The sequence below is a fragment of the Phycodurus eques genome, chromosome 10 (genome assembly GCF_024500275.1).
Source record: "Phycodurus eques isolate BA_2022a chromosome 10, UOR_Pequ_1.1, whole genome shotgun sequence".
In the NCBI taxonomy this organism is placed as follows: domain Eukaryota; kingdom Metazoa; phylum Chordata; class Actinopteri; order Syngnathiformes; family Syngnathidae; genus Phycodurus; species Phycodurus eques.
Window position 1 is genome coordinate 4,511,984 of NC_084534.1, and position 21,308 is coordinate 4,533,291.

At 43.2% G+C, this 21,308-nt stretch overlaps 1 protein-coding gene across 3 annotated transcripts in view; it reads right to left on the bottom strand.

Annotated features, from left to right (window-relative positions):
- Positions 1 to 21,308, bottom strand: part of LOC133408976 (contactin-4-like) — a 227,005-nt gene that overhangs the window by 144,463 nt on the left and 61,234 nt on the right. For 2 of the 3 annotated variants that reach the window (XM_061688418.1, XM_061688417.1), the window contains exons 3-4: positions 18,412 to 18,544; positions 14,662 to 14,837 (exon numbers count right to left, since the gene is read on the bottom strand). The exons of the other annotated variant lie outside the window; for it this stretch is intronic. In XM_061688418.1, coding sequence (XP_061544402.1) covers positions 14,662 to 14,837; positions 18,412 to 18,544 — 309 coding nt within the window. The remainder of the gene's footprint in view (positions 1 to 14,661; positions 14,838 to 18,411; positions 18,545 to 21,308) is intronic. 3 annotated transcript variants of the gene reach the window in all.

Genomic DNA, 21,308 nt, shown 5'->3' on the forward strand with positions numbered 1-21,308 from the left:
TAATCAGACAGTCATAGTCCCACTTTATGCTAGTGGCACAACTCCACCGTTCCCTTCCACTTACGCCAACAGCCAAAAAAGAGAAAAGGAAGCATTGTCATGCAGAGGGATTTAGTTTAAACAAAATATACAACATGCCGTGTCTCTTGCTTATTTCTTGAAGTGCTTCATACATCTTCTACAAAACACTGCACAAGAATATTGTGTGGCAATATTTAACAATGAATTACTTCAAGTTATGTCCAGGTTGTATACAGGAGAATATGCAAAATCAGGTTTGAGCAATACTATTGTACTTAAACCTTTGTTAAACAAAAAATGGAAACAAATGTCCGAATATTAAGATTACATAAAATGTAACCATAATTAAATGTTTTAAACCAAATAGATATGTTTGTCACTACATAACACACTGGCATACAAATTTGGCTAGAACACTGCAGACAGAAATATAGTTGATGATGTTCTTTATGTCTTGCCAACATTTACTTGTTTTTGTCAAATCGTACGTGTTTGCTAGATTTTCTCATCTTTTCTTTAGCGGAAGTCGTGGATAGATGGCTGGGTGGATAATTTATTCATCCCATGAGGGAAACTCGATTTAGTAGTTTCATAACAAAGTTTTAAAACCTTTCCACATGACTAGGTGTTTCTTATGAAGAGTGAAATGGAAAAAAGATCATGCTTTACACACACGGCCACACGCACACACACTCGTAATTTTGAAACGATATGTGACGTCATGACCGCAAAATCTTTTTTTATTCCCGGTGACAAGTTTTGCAGCTGATGTTGGCAATACATTAGAGGGTTTAAATAAGTAAAGCAGTGGGTGATCTGTGATGGGATAGTGAAACACAGTATTTACTTACAAACAGTAGGGCTATGCTAGCTAGCTCCTCCATTAGCCTCGCCAGCAGTATGGATGACTTTGACTGCGCACAGTTTTCATTGTAAATGTTATCCAAAATGAATGAATCCTCCAGTAAATATATGATCGAAACAGCATGTTCCATTTTGTTCATTTTGCTTTTAAACTGGACACGTTTGGGAAGCCAGCACGTAAATCGAGTGGCCTGTGTCATGTTCCTGTTGGCCGGCAGCAAACTACAGGCTACTTGCGTTCCATTGAGGTCCATTTTTTCAATTCACCCTCTTGTTAAGCTGTTAAACTAATCCTATGGGGGGCACAAGCCAGTGCAAAAACAAGCCCGGATAAATGCAGAGGGTTGTGTCAGGAAGGGCATCCGGCATAAAACTTTGCCAAACAAATATCAGCGTTCATCTAAAGAATTCCATACCGGACCGGTCGTGGCCCGGGTGAACAACGTCCGCCCCCGGCACCGCTAACCTGCAGGGCGCTGGTGGAAATTCAGCTACTGTGGGTCGAAGATGAAGGAGAGGTGGAGAGCTGGTTCTTCGGCAGAAAGAGAAAATGAAAGCACAGAGCCTAGAATTTAATGTGGGGACTTTGAATGTTGTGACTATGACAGGAAAATCTCGGGAGTTGGTTGTCATGATGATTAGGAGAAAGGTTGATATATTGTGTGTCCAGGAGACCAGGTGGAAAGGCAGTAAGGCTAGAAGTTTAGGGGCAGGGTTTAAATTATTTTACCATGGTGTAGATGGGAAGAGAAATGGAGTCGGGGTTATTTTAAAAGAAGAGCTGGCTAAGAATGTCTTGGAGGTGAAAAGAGTATCAGATCGTGTGATGAGGCTGAAACTTGAAATAGAGGGTGTTATGTATAATGTGATTAGCGGCTATGGCCCACAGGTAGGATGTGACCTAGAGGTGAAAGAGAAATTCTGGAAGGAGCTAGACGAAGTAGTTCTGAGCATCCCAGACAGAGAGAGAGTTGTGACTGGTGCAGATTGTAATGGACATGTGGGTGAAGGAAACCGGGGTGATGAAGAAGTGATGGGTAAGCACGGCATCCAGGAAAGGAACTTGGAGGTACAGATGATGGTAGACTTTGCAAAAAGGATGAAAATGGCTGTAGTGAACACTTTTTTACAGAAGAGGCAGGAACATAGGGTGACCTACAAGAGCAGAGGTAGAAGCACACAGGTGGAATTACATCTTGTGCAGACAATGTAATCTAAAAGAGGTTACCGACTGTAAGGTAGTGGTAGGGGAGAGTGTGGCTAGACAGCATAGGATGGTGGTGTGTAAGATGACTCTGGTTGTGGGGAGGAAGATTAAGAATACAAAGGCAGAGCAGAGAACCATGTGGTGGAAGCTAAGAAAGGAAGAATGTTGTGCGGCTTTTCGAGAAGAGCTGGGACAGGCACTCGGTGGAGAGGAGGAGCTTCCAGCAGACTGTACCACTACAGCTAAGGTGATCAGAGAAACAGGCAGGAGAGTACTTGTTGGTCGGAAAGGAGAGAAGAAGACTTGGTGGTGGAACCTCGCAGTACAGGAAGTCATACAAGAAAAGAGGTTAGCTAAGAAGAAATTGGACACTAAGAGGACCGAGGAGAGGAGAAAGGAAATGGAGGAAAGGTGTGCTGGTGCCCATTTTTAAGAACAAGGGTGCTGTGCAGAGCTGTGGGAACTACAGAGGAATAAAGTTGATGAGCCGCACAATGAAGTTATGGGAAAGAGTAGTGGAGGCTAAACTCGGGACGGATGTGAGTATTTGTGAGCAACAGTATGGATATCATGCCTAGAAAGAGGACCACAGATGTTTATTTGCCTTGATGATGTTGATGGAAAAGTACAGAGAAGGTCAGATGGAGCTACATTATGTCTTTGTGGATCTAGAGAAAGCCTATGACAGAGTACCCATAGAGGAACTGTGGTACTGCATGCGGAAGTCTGGAGTGGCAGAGAAGTATGTTAAAATAATAAAGGACATGTACAAGGGCAGCAGAACAGTGGTGAGGTCTGCCGTAGGTGTGACAGAGGAATTTAAGGTGGAGGTGGGACTGCATCAGGGATCAGCCCTGAGCCCCTTCCTGTTTGCAGTGGTGATGGATAGGCTGACAGATAAGGTTAGATTGGAATTCCCGTGGACCATGATGTTTGCAGATGACATTGTGATCTGCAGTGAAAGCAGGGAGCAGGTGGATGAATGGCTAGAAAGATGGAGGCATGCACTGGAAGGGTGAGGAATGAAGATAGCCGAAGTAAGACAGAATATATGTGCATGAATGAGAGGGGTGGAGGGGGAAGAGTGAGGCTACAGGGAGAAGAGATGGCAAGGGTGGAGGACTTTAAATACTTGGGGCCAACAGTCCAGAGCAATGGTGATTGTAGTCAGGAAGTGAAGAAACAGGTCCAAGCAGGTTGGAACTGGTGGAGGAAGGTGTTATGTGTGTTATGTGACAGAAGAGTCTCTGCTCAGATGAAGGGCAAAGTTTATAAGACAGTGGTGAGGCCTGCCATGATGTACGGCTCAGAGACAGTGGTACTGAAGAGACAAAGCACTCAGCAGAGCTGGAGGTGGCAGAAATGAAGATGTTGAGGTTCGCTCTCGGAGTGACCAGTTTGGATAGGATTAGAAATGAGCTCATTAGAGGGACAGCCAAGGTTAAATGTTTTGGAGACAAAGTTAGAGAGAGCAGACTTCGATGGTTTGGACACGTCCAGAGGGGAGAGAGTGAGTATATTGGTAGAAGGATGATGAGGATGGAGCTGTCAGGCAAGAGAGCTCGAGGAAGACCAAAGAGAAGGTTGATGGATGTAGTGAGGGAAGACATGATGGCAGTTGGTGTTAGAGAGGAAGATGCAGGAGATAGGCTCAAATGGAAAAGGATGACACATTGTAGTAACCTCTAACGGGACAAGCCGAAAGGAAAAGAAGTTAAGCTACTAAACTCCTGAAAAGGTTGCTCAACCCACTCGTTTCAAAGCAAGTGTTTATTTTCCTTGCATGTGTGCTGAGTCAGCAAATTAGGACTTTATGCACTTCCTCCTTTCTCTCTTCCTCCTGTGCCATCCATACAACCATTTGGTTGTTTTCTTTTAGAGACAGTATGAATACTTGATAAATGTAAAATTGCACATCGTTAAAGCAAACTTCCTGATTATATCGAAGGCGATATATATATCGCCCACCCCTAGGTCATAGTTCATAGTTGTTGACCAGAGTTATTTATTGCTTTGTATTAATTGGACAGGTGTTGTAGGATATTGTTGGACATATTTGACGTTGGTTATATTTACTGTGCTGATTACGTGCGTCAGTGCTGCACGGATAGAGTATACACTAGGATAATGTACTGTAGGCTAATAGTAATTGGGCTCCCCATGCATTTCATATACCTCTCTGAAGACGGAGGTCTGGCGACCCCGACTCTAGTGGAATAGGTAGTGGAATAAGTTCCAGGTCACCGGGACCCTAATGAGGCCTTGAAAATTAATTGATGTAAATTTAATGTACATCCTATGGTTTATGGTACTTCTGTTAATTTTTATTTTTTGAAAATCTTTGTTTTAGTATTAATTTTGTCTTTGCGAGGCACACTGATTTTGGTGGCTGTGCGGTGGACGTGAAATCTGCGGTCGTATATGTTGAAATGTTGCAAGTGACTTAAACCATCATTTGCAGCAGGACTTTTGCGATAGATTTAACCCAGTCAAACACACGTTTAGTTGGCTTCTAAAAAAAATTTAGCACTAAAACTGTCTTTTTTTCAACCTTCTGCCCCATCTGAAAATCTGAGACTATACTTTCCATTATGAATATAAAACATTCCATTTGTATGAATTATTGGTGTACCACTTTACATAATCAGTAGCTTGAATCAATTGACATATTAATCAAAGGCAACAAGTATTGAGTGGGAGCGACCATCAGTTATCCTCGCCTCAGGAGGTGGACAGCCACAACCCTTGCGAGTAGCATCATCCATCAAAAGTTTGTGACACAGAAAAGAAGAGCAAACAATTTGGAAACTGGCCAATTTCAAAGAATAACCTTGGGGGCATTGTGGTACATGTGGACTAACATTGTTTTTTCCTGAAAAATAAATTCCACAGAACACTGTATTTACTCTTTTACAGAATCATGAGCTATTTGAACAGCAGAGCAATTTCACACCGTCTGGTGATGATAATTTCTCCTCTATGGTGAGTTAAGTTGACTTTAACAGTAAGTAGTTCTGCACACATTTTAGCATCTCAGCATTCCCAAAATAATACTGGTTTAAATTAAACTTTTCCTGTATTGTACTGTGATAATACCATGCGACTTAACACCAATAGAACAATTACCAGCAACAAGATTAAGACCACTCTGATGTCTATTTAATTAAAGGAGATACCTCACAGCCTGAACCAAATTATTATTTTAAGGCAGAGCACGTTCTTCCGAAAGCACTTTGCTCTCTTGAATACACAAGTCATGCTCAAAATAACTTATCTGGATTTCATGATGAATTTAATATTACAGTCCAAAACCACAGTATTAAAAAAAACATTTTCTATGTGCCAAATATATAATAAAACAATAAATTCACAGAGAGAGAAAATAAACTTTGTTAACAAATGATGTATTCATTTATGTTTTTGTTTAAATTGAAATACTGCATCCATTATCCCTAAAAACCTAAATCTGATCTTTTTCATCGATCCATCCATTTTCTGAGCCGCTTCTCCTCACTAGCGTCGCGGGGGTGCTGGAGCCTATCCCAGCTATCATCGGGCAGAAGGCGAGGTACACCTGAACTGGTTGCCAGCCAATCGCAGGGCACATACAAACAAACAACCATTCGCACTCACATTCACGCCTACGGGTAATTTAGAGTCGTCAATTAACCTACCATGCGAGTTTTTGGGATGTGGGAGGAAACCGGAGTGCCCGGAGAAAAGCCACACAGGCACGGAGAGAACATGCAAACTCCACACAGGCGGGGCCGGGGATTGAACCCCGGTCGTCAGAACTGTGAGGCAGACCCTCTACCCAGTCGTCTACTGTGCCGCCAACTTTATCAAATGTATTTTTTCGTGAGACACAGATCATGTACAGTATAGCTTATTTCCTTATTTATTATATCCGCCTGTGTGGAGTTTGCATGTTATCCCCGTGCCTGCGTGGGTTTTCTCCGGGCACTCCGGTTTCCTCTCACATCCCAAAAACATGCATTAATTAGAGACTCTAAATTGCCCGTAGGCATGACTGTGAGTGTGAATGGTTGTTTGTTTGTATGTGCCCTACGATTGGCTGGCAACCAGTTCAGGGTGTACCCCGCCTCCTGCCCGATGACAACTGGGATAGGCTCCAGCATGCCCGCGACCCTAGTGAGGAGAAGCGGCTCAGAAAATGGATGGATGAATAGATGGATGATTTAAAAATATAAATATAAACGACAGAAGCCAACAAAATCAACTGAGAATGTGCTCGACTTCGTAAATGGCTGCAAGCGATGAGATGGAAAACCACAGCTTGAATAGACCTTGTATATTTATAGTTCTACATGTTTGCCTCCATTTCGTACTTGACAGCATTAATGACCTCAGGGTTTATTAGAAATCAAATCAAAGTCAAATTAGAAGGAAAGCTCATGTCTAAGCGAAAGGTCACAATCTTTAATGGAGAGAAATGGGAAAAGTGTTGATTTTTTTTTTTTAACCAGAAAGGATGCAGGTATGTATTTAACTGCTGCCAAATAAGAACAGCATACAATCATCTCCACGAATGAGTGTTTTTACTTTTTGTTCTTTTAAATTTCTCTAACGGATGGCATGACATGGTCATATATTAGCAGTTGCCCTTTATATTATTCGTTTGAATGTTCTCCTTTCAGTCATACGGCGGAGTTAATTAAGCTATACAAAGAGTAATAAAGAAGACAGATGACATTGGCCCATACATGTACTCCATGATTCTAACTACAGCTGAAGGCTGCTAAGGTCAGAGCCCAACAATTGATGGAACTGTCATGCTTTAATTGTGGAAATCAACCAACAGAATCAACAGTGTGGATTGACTCGTCACTGGTGCAGGTTTCCAAATGTGGCTTTGTCCACAAACAGCCAAACCTCAGAATCTAATCTAAACAGACCATCATTCACTTGCTGTTAATGCCATAATTTCTGATTGTCCCAATAACTGGAATACACAGAGGACACTTATTGACTTCTTCTTGCTTGAGGAATATTATTATAGGCCTGTCATTCTCGTCAAGTCTTGTCATGTAATTTATTATCAGGAATAGACCATAGCTTTTTCACGCTTTGTCAAACAGACGAATATGGATTGAGCGATACCTATAGGGCGAAGTATATATATATATATATATATATATATATACAACTATCCCAGCTATCTTCAGGCGAGAAGCAGGGGACAACCCGAACTGGTCGCCAGCCAATCTCAGGGCACATGTAGACAAACAACCATTCGCACTCACATTCACACCTATGGGCAATTTAGAGTCTTCAATCAACCTACCATGCATGTTTTTGGGACGTGGGAGGAAACCGGAGTACCTGGAGAGTGAACTGTGAGGCATATGTGCTAACCAGTCGTTCACCGTGCCGCTATATACATAGCGCTAGTCCACTGTTACATGACCAGGACAAAAACCACACTGCTCCTCACCAGAAACCCTAGATAGATCTTACCAGTGAGCCTGAGGAGTATATATATATATATATATATATATATATATATATATATATATATATATATACACACACACACACAGACACACTACTATAATGATTGCCCCACGTCTTGGTGCCTGCACGTTGGGGGGTGCACGAGAGGGTCCTGACTGTTATCTGTGCCAATGCACCAAACAGAAGCTCAGAGTACCCACCCTTTTTGGAGTCCTTGGGGGGGGCTACTGCAGAGCGCCCCTGCTGGGGATTCACTCATTCTTCTGGAGGATTTCAAAACTCACATGGGCAATGACAGTAAGACCTGGAAGGACGTAACTGGGAACAGCGCCCCCCCCGACCAGAACCCGCGAGGTGTTGTGTTATTGGACTTATGTGCTCATCATGGATTGTCTATAATGAACACCATGTTCACACAGAAGGGTGGACTTGGCACCAGGAGACCCTCGGCTGCAGTTCTATGATCGACTTTGTGCTCAACTTTGCATCATTGGACTTGCGGCCGCGTGTTATACACTTATGTAAAGACAGGGGTGCAGCTGTCAACTGATCACCACCTTCTGGGAGACTGTCCGACCCAGCAGACCCAAACGTATTGTGTGGGTCTTCTGGGAACGTCTGGTAGAGTCCCGTGTCAGAAGGGGTTTTAACTCTCACCTCCGGCAGAACTTCGCCTATGTCCCAGGAGAGAGACATTGAGTATGAGTGGACTAAGTTCCATTGTTGAGGTGGCCGACCAATGCTGTGGCCGTAAGGTGGTCAGTGCCTGTCGTCATAATAGTGGGGATGGGACACTGCTAACCTTAACTCGGGTCGTTGTGAGTCAGTGGGCCAAATACGTCAAAGACCAATTCTACCGACACACCTTCGCAAGAGGAAGTAGAGTCTGGGGGTTCTGAGGCGGGCTCTCCTATCTCTGGGTTTGAAGTCACCAAGGTGGTTAAAAAGCTCCTTGATGGCTGGATCCCTGGGGTGGATGAGGTCCACCCAGAGTTCCTAAAGGGTCTGCATGTTGTAGGGCTGCCCTGGTTGACCTTTTTAAAAAAAGGGGAATGGAGGGTGTGTTTCAACTACAGATCACACTCCTCAGGCTCACTGGTAAGGTCTATTTAGGGGTTCTGGTAAGGAGCAGTGTGGTTTTCGTCCTGGTCGTGTATCACTGGACTAGCTCTTCACCCTCAGAACTGTTCTCGAGGGTGCATGGAACTTCGCCTAACCAGTTAACGTGTTTTGTGGACTAGGGATAGGCGGTCGACATTGTCCCTTTGGGCAAGTACTGTGGAGGGTGCTCCAGGAATATGGGATACTGGACCCCATAATAATGGTTGTTCGGTCCCTATATGACCGGTGTCAGAGTTTGGTACGCATTGCTGGCAATAAGTCGAATATGTTTCCAGTGAGAGTTGGAATCCGCAAGGCTCTCCTTTGTCACCGATTTTGTTCATTACCTCCACGGACATAATTTATAGGCGCAGCCAAAGTGTTGATGGGGTCCAGTTTGGGTTGGGGACGAGATCCTGCCCCAAGTATCTCAGGGTCTTGTTCATGAGTGAGGGGTGAATGGAGCAGGAGCTCGGATATATACCGTAATTTCTCGTATATAATCCGTAATTCCCCCACCCCTCAAAAATGGTTAAATCAGTTGTGTGCATTATACATAGGTATAGGGGGAAATGAAAAAGACTTTCACATATTATAAATGTATGCCACCATCTAGGTTATGAAAAAGCTGTACACTTTCATTCCAATATTCCACCAACCCATGGAGGTTATGAAAAAGTTGTACACTTTCATTCTAGTATGCTACCACCACCTAGAGGTTATCAGAATCATAATCATAATCAGAATCAGAATCATCTTTATTTGCCAAGTATGTCCAAAACACACAAGGAATTTGTCACCGGTAGTTGGAGCCGCTCTAGTACAACAGACAGTCAATTTACAGAACACTTTGGAGACATAAAGACATTGACAAAAACAATTGTGCAAAAAGATGCAGAGTCCTCTAGCACTTAGAGCAGTTCAAATGACTAATATTGCAATAGTCCAGTGCAATGACCATTGTGCAAAGGGCGCTGAGACTTCAAGGAGTGTATGCGGTTTAAAGTGACGTGTAGTGCGATCATCTCGGACAATGATGGTTGTGCAAATGTTACAGATACTCCTCAATCAGTGTGCAAATGGAGCAGATGCTACTCTGGCATGAGTGGCCAGTATATGCAAATAGTGCAGCATGGCGAGACAACTACAGTGAGTGCACGAGTAATACATAATTGGCCCCACAGAAATGTGACAACGAACTCAAGTCAAAAAAATTGCCAGCTTGTTGTAATGGAATTATAGGTTAGCTGTTTAAGAAGGATGCCTCCTGAAGTCCACGATCATCTCTACCGTCTTGAGCATGTTCAGCTCCAGGTTGTGTCGCCCGCACCACAGCTCCAGCCGCTCCGCTTCCTGTCGATATGCAGACTCGTCACCGTCCTTGATGAGGCCGATGACAGTGGTGTCATCTGCAAACTTCAGGAGCTTGACAGTCGGGTTCGCTGAGGTGCAGTCGTTCGTGTAGAGAGAGAAGAGCAGGACACAACCTTGGGGCGCCCCAGTGCTGATGCTGCGTGTGGATGAGGTGGCCTCCCCCAGCCTGACCTGCTGTGTCCTGCCCGTCAGAAAGCTGTAAATCCACTGGCAGATGGCAGGTGAGACGCTGAGCTGGAGAAGCTTGGTTGAAAGGAGTTCAGGGATGATGTTGTTGAACGCTGAGCTGAAGTCCACTAACAGGATCCTCGCGTAGGTCCCTGCACTGTCGAGGTGTTCTAGGATGAAGTGCAGTCCCATGTTGACTGCATCATCGGCAGACCTGTTCGCTTGGTAGGCAAACTGCAGGGGGTCCAGCAGGGGACCTGTGACACTCTTGAGGTGGTCCAGCACGAGACGTTCAAAGGACTTCATGACCACAGATGTCAAAGCGACAGGCCTGTAGTCATTCAGACCCGAGATTGCAGGTTTTTGGGGACTGGAATGATGGTGGAGCATTTGAAACAGGATGGAACTTCGCACATTTCAAAAGATCTATTGAAGATCTGAGTGAAGACTGGAGCGAGCTGGTCCGCGCAGACTTTGAGGCAGGATGGGGACACATGGTCCGGGCCAGCCGCTTTGTTAATCTTCTGTTGTTTGAAGATGCGTCTCACATCCTGTTCATGGATGGTTAACGCAGAAGTCAGAGGTGTGGTTGTGGTCGCGGGTGCGGCCGGGTGGGTGTGTGGAGTGAAACTGTCCTTTTCAAATCTGCAATAGAAGGTATTCAAGTCGTTGGCTAGTGTGCTATTGTTCTCAGCTTGGGGGGATCGTCGCTTGTAATTAGTCAGCGATTGGAATGCATGCCAGACTGATTTTGAGTCGTTCGAGCTAAACTGTTTTTCCAACTTTGCTGCATAGATCCTCTTTGCAATGTTAATTTCTTTAGTCAGATGGTTTCTAGCTCGATTATACAGGGCCCTGTCCCCGCTCTGATATGCATCTTCCTTAGCTTGGCGAAGCTGCTTAAGTTTAGCAGTGACCCACGGCTTGTTGTTGTTGAATGTCCGAAATGATTTTGTTGGTACACAAACCTCTTCACAGAAACTGATATAGGATGTGACAGTGTACGTATATTCGTCCAGGCTGCCAGCTGAATTTTCAAAGACACTCCAGTCTGTGCAGTCTAAACAGCTTTGAAGTTCCATCTTGGCTTCATTGGTCCACTTTTTGACTGTTTTCACTGTAGGCTTCGCACATTTAAGTTTTTGCTTGTAAGTCGGTATTAAGTGAATTAAGCAGTGATCAGACGAGCCCAGGGCTGCACGAGGTATAGCACGGTATGCGTTTTTTACCGTAGTGTCTAAAGTATTATTTTCCCTGGTAGGACAGTCGATGTGCTGCTTGTATTTAGGGAGTTCGTGGTTGAGTTTAGCTTTGTTAAAGTCCCCGAGAATAATGAGGGGTGAGTCCGGGTGTTTTTTTTTCAATTTCGTTGACAATGCGGCGTTCGTGTTAGCTTGCGGTGTAATATAGACTCCAGCCAGTATAAACGATGCAAACTCACGTGGCGAGTAGAATGGTTTACAGTTCAAAAACAGCGACTCCAAATGCGGGCTGCAGTGTGTGCTGAGCACCATGACGTCCGTACACCATTTTTCGTTGATATGGAGGCATATCCCGCCGCCCTTCGTTTTCCCCGATGATTCCATGTCGCGGTCCGCTCGATGAATGTTGAAGCCGGGAAGCATGACGGCGCCATCGGGTACAGCGTTGCAAAGCCAGGTCTCCGTGAAGCACATGGCCGCGGAACGTCCGAAGTCTTTACTGGTCTTTAACAGAAGATGAAGCTCGTGCATTTTGTTGGGTAGGGAGCGTACATTCGCGAGGTGGATCGACGGGAACGCCAATCTGTGTCCTCTCTTGCGGAGTTTCACCTGAATGCCGGCTCGTTTTCCTCTGTGGCGCCGCTTCCGCCTCCATGCGCCGAAAACCGCGGACGCCGCTCCGGTAAGTAACTCGGGGAACAAACTGAGCGGATTTTCGAAAGTTGGTGACAGAAAGTCCGGAGTAGCCTCCTTGATGGTTAGCAGGTCTCCCCTTGTGTAAGTGAGTCATGTAAGGTCTCCAAAGACGGACGAAAAACACAAAAACAAAGACAATACTAGAGAGCGCGTTACCGAGGCGACCACACTGGTAGGCACCATCTTGCATTATTTATGAAAAAGGTGTAGCCTTCATTTTCATTCCAATATGATAAGGGTGCATATGACTGCATATATGTATATATATGGATGGATGAATGTGCTCATAAGTTTCCATACCCAGGCAGAATTTGTGAAATGTTTTTTTTTTAAATACGACTGATGACTGAATAACAACCATCATTAAGTTCTTCATGGTTATGTTTTGTTTAATGAAAATCCTTTTCTGAAATGCGTGACACTTTATTTTGAATCCCATTAAAATAAAATTTAATTTGTTTCACCTGATTCTTCATGTTTTCTTCAAAGAATTGTACACATCTTACAAATTCTGCCTGGGTAATCAAACACATGAGCACAACTGTGTTTTCTCATTTACTAAATGAAAGTAGGGCTGTGAATTTCAAAATAAGAGAGTACATAAAAATTAATTATTATGCGTCCAAATAAAGTGCTTAACTTCCAAAGTATTATTTGAAAAAATTAACAAAATACAGATAATACTTCATGTTTTGATCATATGGGTAGATATATACACAGTGCTGTGATAAAGTATTGGCCCCCTTCTCAAACTGTTATATTTTTGCGTGGTTTCCTCACTTTGTTTAAGATCGTTAAATAAATGTAAATATCAGACATATATTACCCAAGTGAACTTAAAATTTTGTTTTTAAATGGTGATTTAATTTATTTAAAAAAAATAAATTAAAAAAAACGTTTCTAACTTACTTGGCCCTGTGCCAAAAAGTAATGGCCCCCTAAACAAAATAACTGGTTGAGCCATCCTCAGCAGCAACAGCAGAAATCAAATACTTTCTATAACTGGCGATGAGTCTACATATGTTTCCCCACATATACATTTATTTATGGCAGGTCGTCACAAATAAATTTTGGCTGCCACAAATAGATTTTGGCTTTTGCTACGTGGAAATTTCCTTTTCGGTACGGTACTGAAAGTACAGTTCCTCAAATGACTTTAGTATAAAAAGTATGATATTTAAATATGAGAATCAATCTTCTGGTATCAGAGCCATCTACATTTGAGACAGGATCGATCCTTCCTCACGCCAGTAACGCTGCTAGATCGGGTGTATGATGACGTCTCGTCACAGGACAGTCTGTGCTGTTTTTGTATGTATTTGCGTGTATTTTCGCTTGGAAACGCCACTCCATGTTGAGAAAAGCCTACGTACAGTAGTCAGGATCTTCTGAGTTTAAGATTACACCACGAAAAGACTATTACGGAAGGAAGTGAACCAGAGCTGCAGTGCAGACCACGCTGAGTCCCCCCCACGCATACCCTAACTCTGTTGACTTCTTTATCCATAATTATACAGTTTCAAAGTTGTGTAAATAATGTCAAGTCTCATGTCCACCATTAATATAACACAGTGTCAGCGTCCCACTTCATACTCCCACGGGACTCATACTGAAAACCGCAAGTGAAGTTCTTTATTAAAATAATTTTTAAAAAGTGACAGCAAATGTAGTTAGTTGTAATTTGATGTACACTACGGCATGTTTTGAAAACAACTACATTGTTACAAAAAACAAGTTCTGCTCATTTGCTGACAAATATTTTATATTATATTATATATATATTATTTATATTATATTATTATAATTATTATATATATTATAATTATATTATAATTATAATATATAATTATTATTATATTATTATTATATAATATAATATTATATTATATTCAAATCACAGTTATTGTTTTTTTCCCTTATTCCAACTTCCCCCTCACCCCCATATATGCTGTTATTAAATTAAAGTTATGCTGCTCTTACGTTAATTTAACTAAAAAAAATACAGAATACCTAGAATACATGTAAACACATGCATGCCTGTTGTTATGCTTTGCTTTTATCTGTAAATGTTTCCATTTTGTCTTTTAAAATTAATGTATATTATAAAGAAATGACCTGTTTAGTCAGCCACTGCTTGTGGCAGACAAACTGCATTTTCATTTTTTATAACTTGAGTCACGGTCTATCTTTATGATATACAAAGCTACGGTATGCCAATTACGTAAGACTACACCACATCATGCATGGTCCAGTGCGATCAATGGAAAAGTTAGTGTCGAACCCTGTAAGTGTTTGATTTTATATTTTATATTAATCCCTTTGTATTTATGTATTCATTTATTCAATCAATTGTGTGTTTTGCAATTGCAATATTATCTTTTATTACAAGTTATTCACTCAGTGTTCGTTGAACTTTAACCCCTGTTCCACCCCCCAAAACCCCCGGCCAGCTGCTGGATACCCACCACCACAAACAGATTTCAGTCCTGTAGGAAACACTGTGCTGGCTGTATTTCTTTCTCAAAGAAACCATTAGTGACAATAAAGACTCACATGCAAAAGTCAGACTGGCCTCTCGGCTGACAATGGTCCCAAAAGCATTGGAGGCGAGGCACTGATATGTTCCAGCATCTTGGTCTTTGTTCAGATGACTGATTCGGAGGTTGCCTCCAGACAAACTGTAGTGATATCCAGATTTGGGACTGATTTCTGTCCCATTACGTTTCCATCTAAAAACATAAATTAGAAAATAGAGAGACGTTATCAGTTGTATTTAGCAATTTTTTTTTTTTTTTTTCTGTGAACCACACCTGTGCTTTTCCTAATGAGAAGCAGAAGAGCAAAATCTGTACATTTGACTGAAATGAGGGTGGAGAGGGGCCAGCACTCTTCCCCTACATGTGTTAATCCCAGAAGTCATGAACTACTGTGGTGCCAAGGATCTGAGGTATCTATAATTGCATACCACACATCTTTCCAGACTGCAGTCAAACAACATAAATTGTTAAATACATGAATTGTTGCTTGTAAATCATTATTGTTCCACAATTAAAACAAATGCCTCCTACTTGCATTCTACCCTGGTAAAGATGATCCATCCTTCCATTTTCTGTACCGCTTTATCCTCACAAGAGTCACGGGCGTGCTGGAGCCTATCCCAGCTATCTTCAGGCGAGAGGGGGGGTACACCCTGAATTGGTCGTCAGCCAATCACAGAGCACATATAAACAAACAACCATTCGCGCACACATTCACACCTACGAGAAATTTAGAGTCCTCAATCAACCAACAATGCATGTTTTTGTGATGTGGGAGGGAACAGCAGTGCCCAGAGAAAAGCCACGGAGGCACGGGAAGAGCATGCAAACTCCACACAGGTGAGGCCGGGATTTGAACCCCGGTCCTCAGAACTGTGAGCCAGATGTGCTAACCAGTTGTCTACCATGCCGCCCGGTAAAGATGATGATTTTTTTTATTAGTAAGGCTCATCAAAGAGTTAAATTGCAACAACTTGTCCAATGGCTCATCACTGACCTATATTTGAAGAAACTGGTGGAAGAAAAAAAATTACATTGCACAAACAGTGAGAAAGATCATAATGGAGACTGGAATGACTACTTCTTTCTGGACATATTTTGGATTTATTGAATTCATGCAATTTATCCAAAAACCTCTATGACGAGAACAATAAATGGTTTCAGGTTTCCCTTGCCCGGACGCGGGTCACCGGGGCTCCCCTCTGGAGCCAGGCCCGGAGGTGGGGCTCAAAGGGGAGCGCCTGGTGGCCGGGCCTGCACCCATGGGGCCCGGCCGGGCACAGCCCGAAAGGGTAAAGTGGGTCCCCCTTCCCATGGGCTCATCACCTGTGGGAGGGGCCATAGGGGTTGGGTGCAGTGCAAGCTGGGCCGTGGCCAAAGGTGAGGACCTTGGCGATCCGATCTCCGACTACAGAAGCTGGCTCTAGGGACGTGGAATGTCACCTCTCTGGGAGGGAAGGAGCCCGAGCTGGTGTGTGAGGTAGAGAAGTTCCGACTAGATATAGTCGGACTCGCCTCCACACACAGCTTGGGCTCTGGTACTAGTCCTCTCGAGAGGGGTTGGACTCTCTTCCACTCTGGAGTTGACCACGGTGAGAGGCACCGAGCAGGTGTGGGTATACTTATTGCTCCCCGGCTCGGCGCCTGTACGTTGGGGTAGCCTCCCTCGGCCTTCGGGTGGGGGGACGGGTCCTGATTGTTGTTTGTGCCTATGCACCAAACAGCAGTTCAGACTACCCACCCTTTTTGGAGTCCTTGGAGGGTGCTGGAGAGCGCTTCCGTTGGGGACTCCATGCACTTGGCACCAGGACACCCGAGGTCGCAGTTCGATGATCGACTTTGTGGTCGTGTCATCGGACTTGCGGCCGCATGTCTTGGACACTCGGGTAAAGAGAGGGGCGGAGCTGTCGACTGATCACCACCTGGTGGTGAGTTGGCTCCGATGGTGGGGGAAGATGCCGGTCCGACTTGGCAGGCCCAAACGTATTGTGAGGGTCTGCTGGGAACGACTGGCGTCCTAAAATGGATCGATGGATGCATGAATTTATGCATGTTTATCTTCACTGGAGTGTAGGGAATATTGTATTTTGGTGAATGTAAGTGTACGAAACAGAGAGTGTGTGTTGGTGTGTGTCTGCACACAAGGGCCAGCAATTTGGGGCCAAGTGAAAAAATATCATTTTGGGTGCCACCATTTCAATGCCACATATTTTAAATACTATTTTGCAGGGCCCCTGTCAGTCATATCACTCAAAATAAATAAATAAATGTAAAACACAAGTGAGCATTTTTGTGTCCACACTATTTTCAGTTTATTCATAGGCATACTTTAAGTCGGTATGTTATCCACTCTTAAGTAAATGAGATCCCAGATAAATTCAAAGCAATGAAGGAATCATTTATTTGGGTCCTGGAACAGCGTCACAACATATTATGAATATGTCGACCACTGTTAACTCCATTATTTAATAACTCTATTTACAGTGATTTATGCTGGCAAGCAGGCAACAACAGCAGCTCCACTTTAAGGCACATGCTTTATGTAATCATGGAACAAACTGAGTACACAGTGGCATAAATACCACACCATCTGGCTTATCAGGCTTTAAATGTTAGGCTGGCTGTTCGTTTTGTTAAACCTGATGTGTTAATTTGTATTAATACAAAAAAAGAAAATGACAAATAAAGCTTTTTTTTCTGAAGTTCTGTTTGGAAATGTAATTATGAAAGACATACAGTACATACGGCGGCACGGTGGACGACTGGTTTGAGCGTCAGCCTAACAGTTCTGAGGACTGGGGTTCAAATCCCGGCCCCGCCTGTGTGGAGTTTGCATGTTCTCCCCGTGCCTGCGCAGGTTTTCTCCTGGCACTCTGGTTTCCTCCCACATCCCAAAAACATGCATGGTAGGTTAATTGAAGACTCTAAATTGCCCGTAGGTGTGAATGTGAGTGCAAATAGTTGTTTGTTTCTATGTGCCCTGCGATTGGCTGGTAACCAGTTCAGGGTGTACCCCGCCTCCTGCCCGATGATAGCCGGGATAGGCTCCAGCACTCCCATGACCCTTGTGAGGATAAGTGGCTCCGAAAATGGATGGATGGATGGATACAGTACATACATCATCAGCAGAATCTTTACAATGTTTCCATAGAACAGATGAAAAATTTAGTGTAATTGTTTAATTACACACATTTTCTCATTTGTTGTTATTTGTAATTGAACTTGTGGAATTGCAACATGACGTTTTTTTGCCTCAGACAAATTAGTTGTGATTCTTATATACTGTATTATTGATATACATTTCTCAATGGCCAAGTCATGTTTTTTTTCACTTACTGAAGACAACAGTTAAGGCAGCAAGACCCACAGACAAGCAGCAACTGCAGTGAAGCCGTCACTGAGTGTCTGAGGAAGAAACTCTGAATTTGCAGATATCCCTGAGCTCCAGACTTTCTGTGCAACCTCTTCAATTAAAGATGACAGTCTACAATTAAATTTTAAAAAATTGTTGCTTTTCAAATCTATTGTGGCGGTGTAGTGAGGAAAATCATTAAACATTTCTGTACGTGACTGCGTCACATGATGGCTTTTTTCAATACCTATTTGGGGGTGGTGCAGCATAGGGCTTCTGCATATGCAGGTCTCAGCTTTATGCATTAGCTCACAATAAACCCGCTTCCGACTTTGACAAATTAAACTTCTTTAAAAACAATCAAAGCTGCATGACAATAACTAAAAAAAAGTTAATAATACAGCAGTCACTTACCGATAGACTGGTGGTGGGCTTGCCTGAGCTTCACAACTGAATACGACCTCTCTGTTCTTCTCCAGAGATTCCACTGGGTACACGATGCTACCAGGCTGTTTGGTGAAGACTGGACTCTGCAGGACAGCGCTCACTAGAAGACAAAAATATATAAAAATCATCTTAACATAAATGCATATGTTTGTGACACAACAGTTATAAACACTTTTAAACTTTCAAGACCTATAAAATAGAGAGTTATTACTGTGATTCTTTTATTTTCAGTGCAATCTTCAGAAAACAATCACTTGCCATTGAAGAACGCTGACCAAACCCCAGTTTATATTCTTATAATCCATTAAAGAAACTGTGTAGGGATGGGAATCGAAAAACCAAGAAACAATGAGAACCGGTTCCAAAGTTAACGATTCCATGGCATGCATGGAGCTGCATGGAGCGACAAATAACTCATGAATATGCAAATCGCTTGGTTATCCCCCTCACTCACTCTCGTCCTATAGACTTTTAGAATTTACATAGTCAATCCCACCACACTTCCGTTGTACAGCCAGGTTCACGACCCTTGTCCTGCATGGTTCTGCTCCTGTCCTGTTCTATCTTGTCCTGTCCTACCCTCACAGGGTGTATCACTACAGCCCCATGCAACACTCATATCTAATATTTTACTGTTGTAGATATGTAATGATTTACTTTTCTCATCCTGTTTACAATTAGTGCTTTGCCTTTTGTCTTTGTTTCGCTCTCCCCACTAAAAACTTTGTTCTGTTCGACTGATCGATTCTGATTCTCAATAAACATCAATTATAACACTAAGAAACCACAGCGGCAACTTAAATACTCTACTGTGACACAGTAAAACTGTTCTGGCATAAAAGGGATACAGATCCTACATTCTGCTTGACCTAACAGCCGAACAGGACAAAAAAAAAAAAAAAAAAAAACATGGGGCCCGGTTATGCATAGCCCTAAGCCCCTACCTATGGACTCACCACCTGTGGGAGGGGCCAATGGCGTCGGCTGCAGTGTGAGCTGGGCTCCGGTGGCCGAAGGCTGGGAATTTGGCGGTCCAATCCCTGGCTAAAGATGCTAGCTCTAGGCAAGTGGAACATGACCTCTATGGCAGGGAAAGAGCCTGAGCTGGTATGTATATATCCCTAATCTCACCCAACAGTGTTGCTTTCTGCTGTTTGGCTACTAAATTGGAATTCTTGTTGCATGCTATGTAATTGCACCGCCCCAGCTATCTACAAGCTACAGCTAAATAAGATGCCGAGCCGCGGAGGAAAACACGGCTAAATACGATGCCGAGCTGCGGAGGCAAAAGAACGTGTGCATCGCATCCGTTGTCAACGCAGCAAAAGTCACTAATCATCGCCTCCATGACAAGGATTAAACTACATTTTGACAATTATCATTATCACAAACGAGGGAGTGTAAGACGGGTGACAGATGGTGAGGGTGCCAGTTGCTAAGCTATCATGACCTAAAGTCTCAAAACAACAAAATAAGTGATTGTGTGGTACAGTACGGTTGTCACATTGGTCTGGCTGGAGCCAAGTTACAGCGCAGATTAGCCAAATCTGAAGAGCAGAATATTAGGAAAATGATTATGTGTTTTTCGAAGTAAATAATGAAATATACGATAACACTAGACAGCTACAATACATAAACACAGGGGCTGGAAACCGGAAATGAATGAACACGTCACTGTTATTACGTCACTTGAGAAAATGGGCCTATGAATTTAAAAGTACTGTGCACTGTATGAGATAACATTTATTAGTCCCACAATGGGGAATTTGCCTCATTCCAGCAGCCATAGTGGAAACAAGAAATACAAAAAGAGCATTCAAGACAAGACATTTGGTTTCAAATTCAAACAAATTGTTCTGGAAGTGAATTTCTATAGGTTGGCAGCTCTGCAGTCATAACCATAAATGCATTTTTCCTAATGACTGGCATAGTTTTATAATTAATAATTGACTGTGTTTGATTTATTTTTATATTTTATTTTATGTAAAGCACTTTGTTGCATTTCTTTGTATGAATTGCTTACAAATTCAGTTTTATAAGTTCTTTGGGTGTTTGAACTTTTTGGTTTTTGGCTTTGCGCTCAACAGTTTTTCGGTTTTGGTCAATAATTTTCATTTCGGTGCATCACGAGCTCCAACTACAGTTATCACACACCACAGCCTCCCTGGTAAGGTCTATTAGGGGGTGCTGGAGAGAAGGGTCCATCAGGAAGTTGAATCTCATATTCAGGAGCAGCATCGTGGTTTTTGTCTTGGCCATAAAACAGTGACCATCTCTACACCCTCAGTTAGGTTCTGCAGGGTGCATGGAAGTTCACTGCTTTCTGGACTTGGAGAATGTGTTTGACCATTTCCCTTGGGGAGTCCTGTGGAAGGTGCCCCATGAGTATGGGCGGGCAACAGACTGCTTAATACAGGCTGTTCAGTCCCTGTATGACCGGTGGGAGTGTTTGGTAAGTCGGATTTGTTTCCAGTGAGCATTGGACTCCGCTAAGGCTGCCTTTTGTCACCGATTCTGTTCATTACCTTTATGGACAGAATTTCTAGGCACACTGAGGCGTTGAGGGGGTCTAGTTTGGTGAGCTCAGTATTGTGTCTCTGCCTTTTGCAGATTATATGGTTCTCATGGCTTCATCAAGGCATGATCTTCAACTCCTGCTAGAGCAGTTTGCAGCCAAGTGTGAAGCAGTTGGGATGAGTATAAGCACCTCCAAATCGATAGGTTGTAATCCTCAGCTGGAAACCGGCGGAGTGCAATACACAGACATGAATGGAAGCTTTACTCGACATGCCAGCATCCTGTAGAAGCCCGACTAAGCGACATGCCTACGAGCAACAGACCAACAAGCGGGAAAAACATCCACG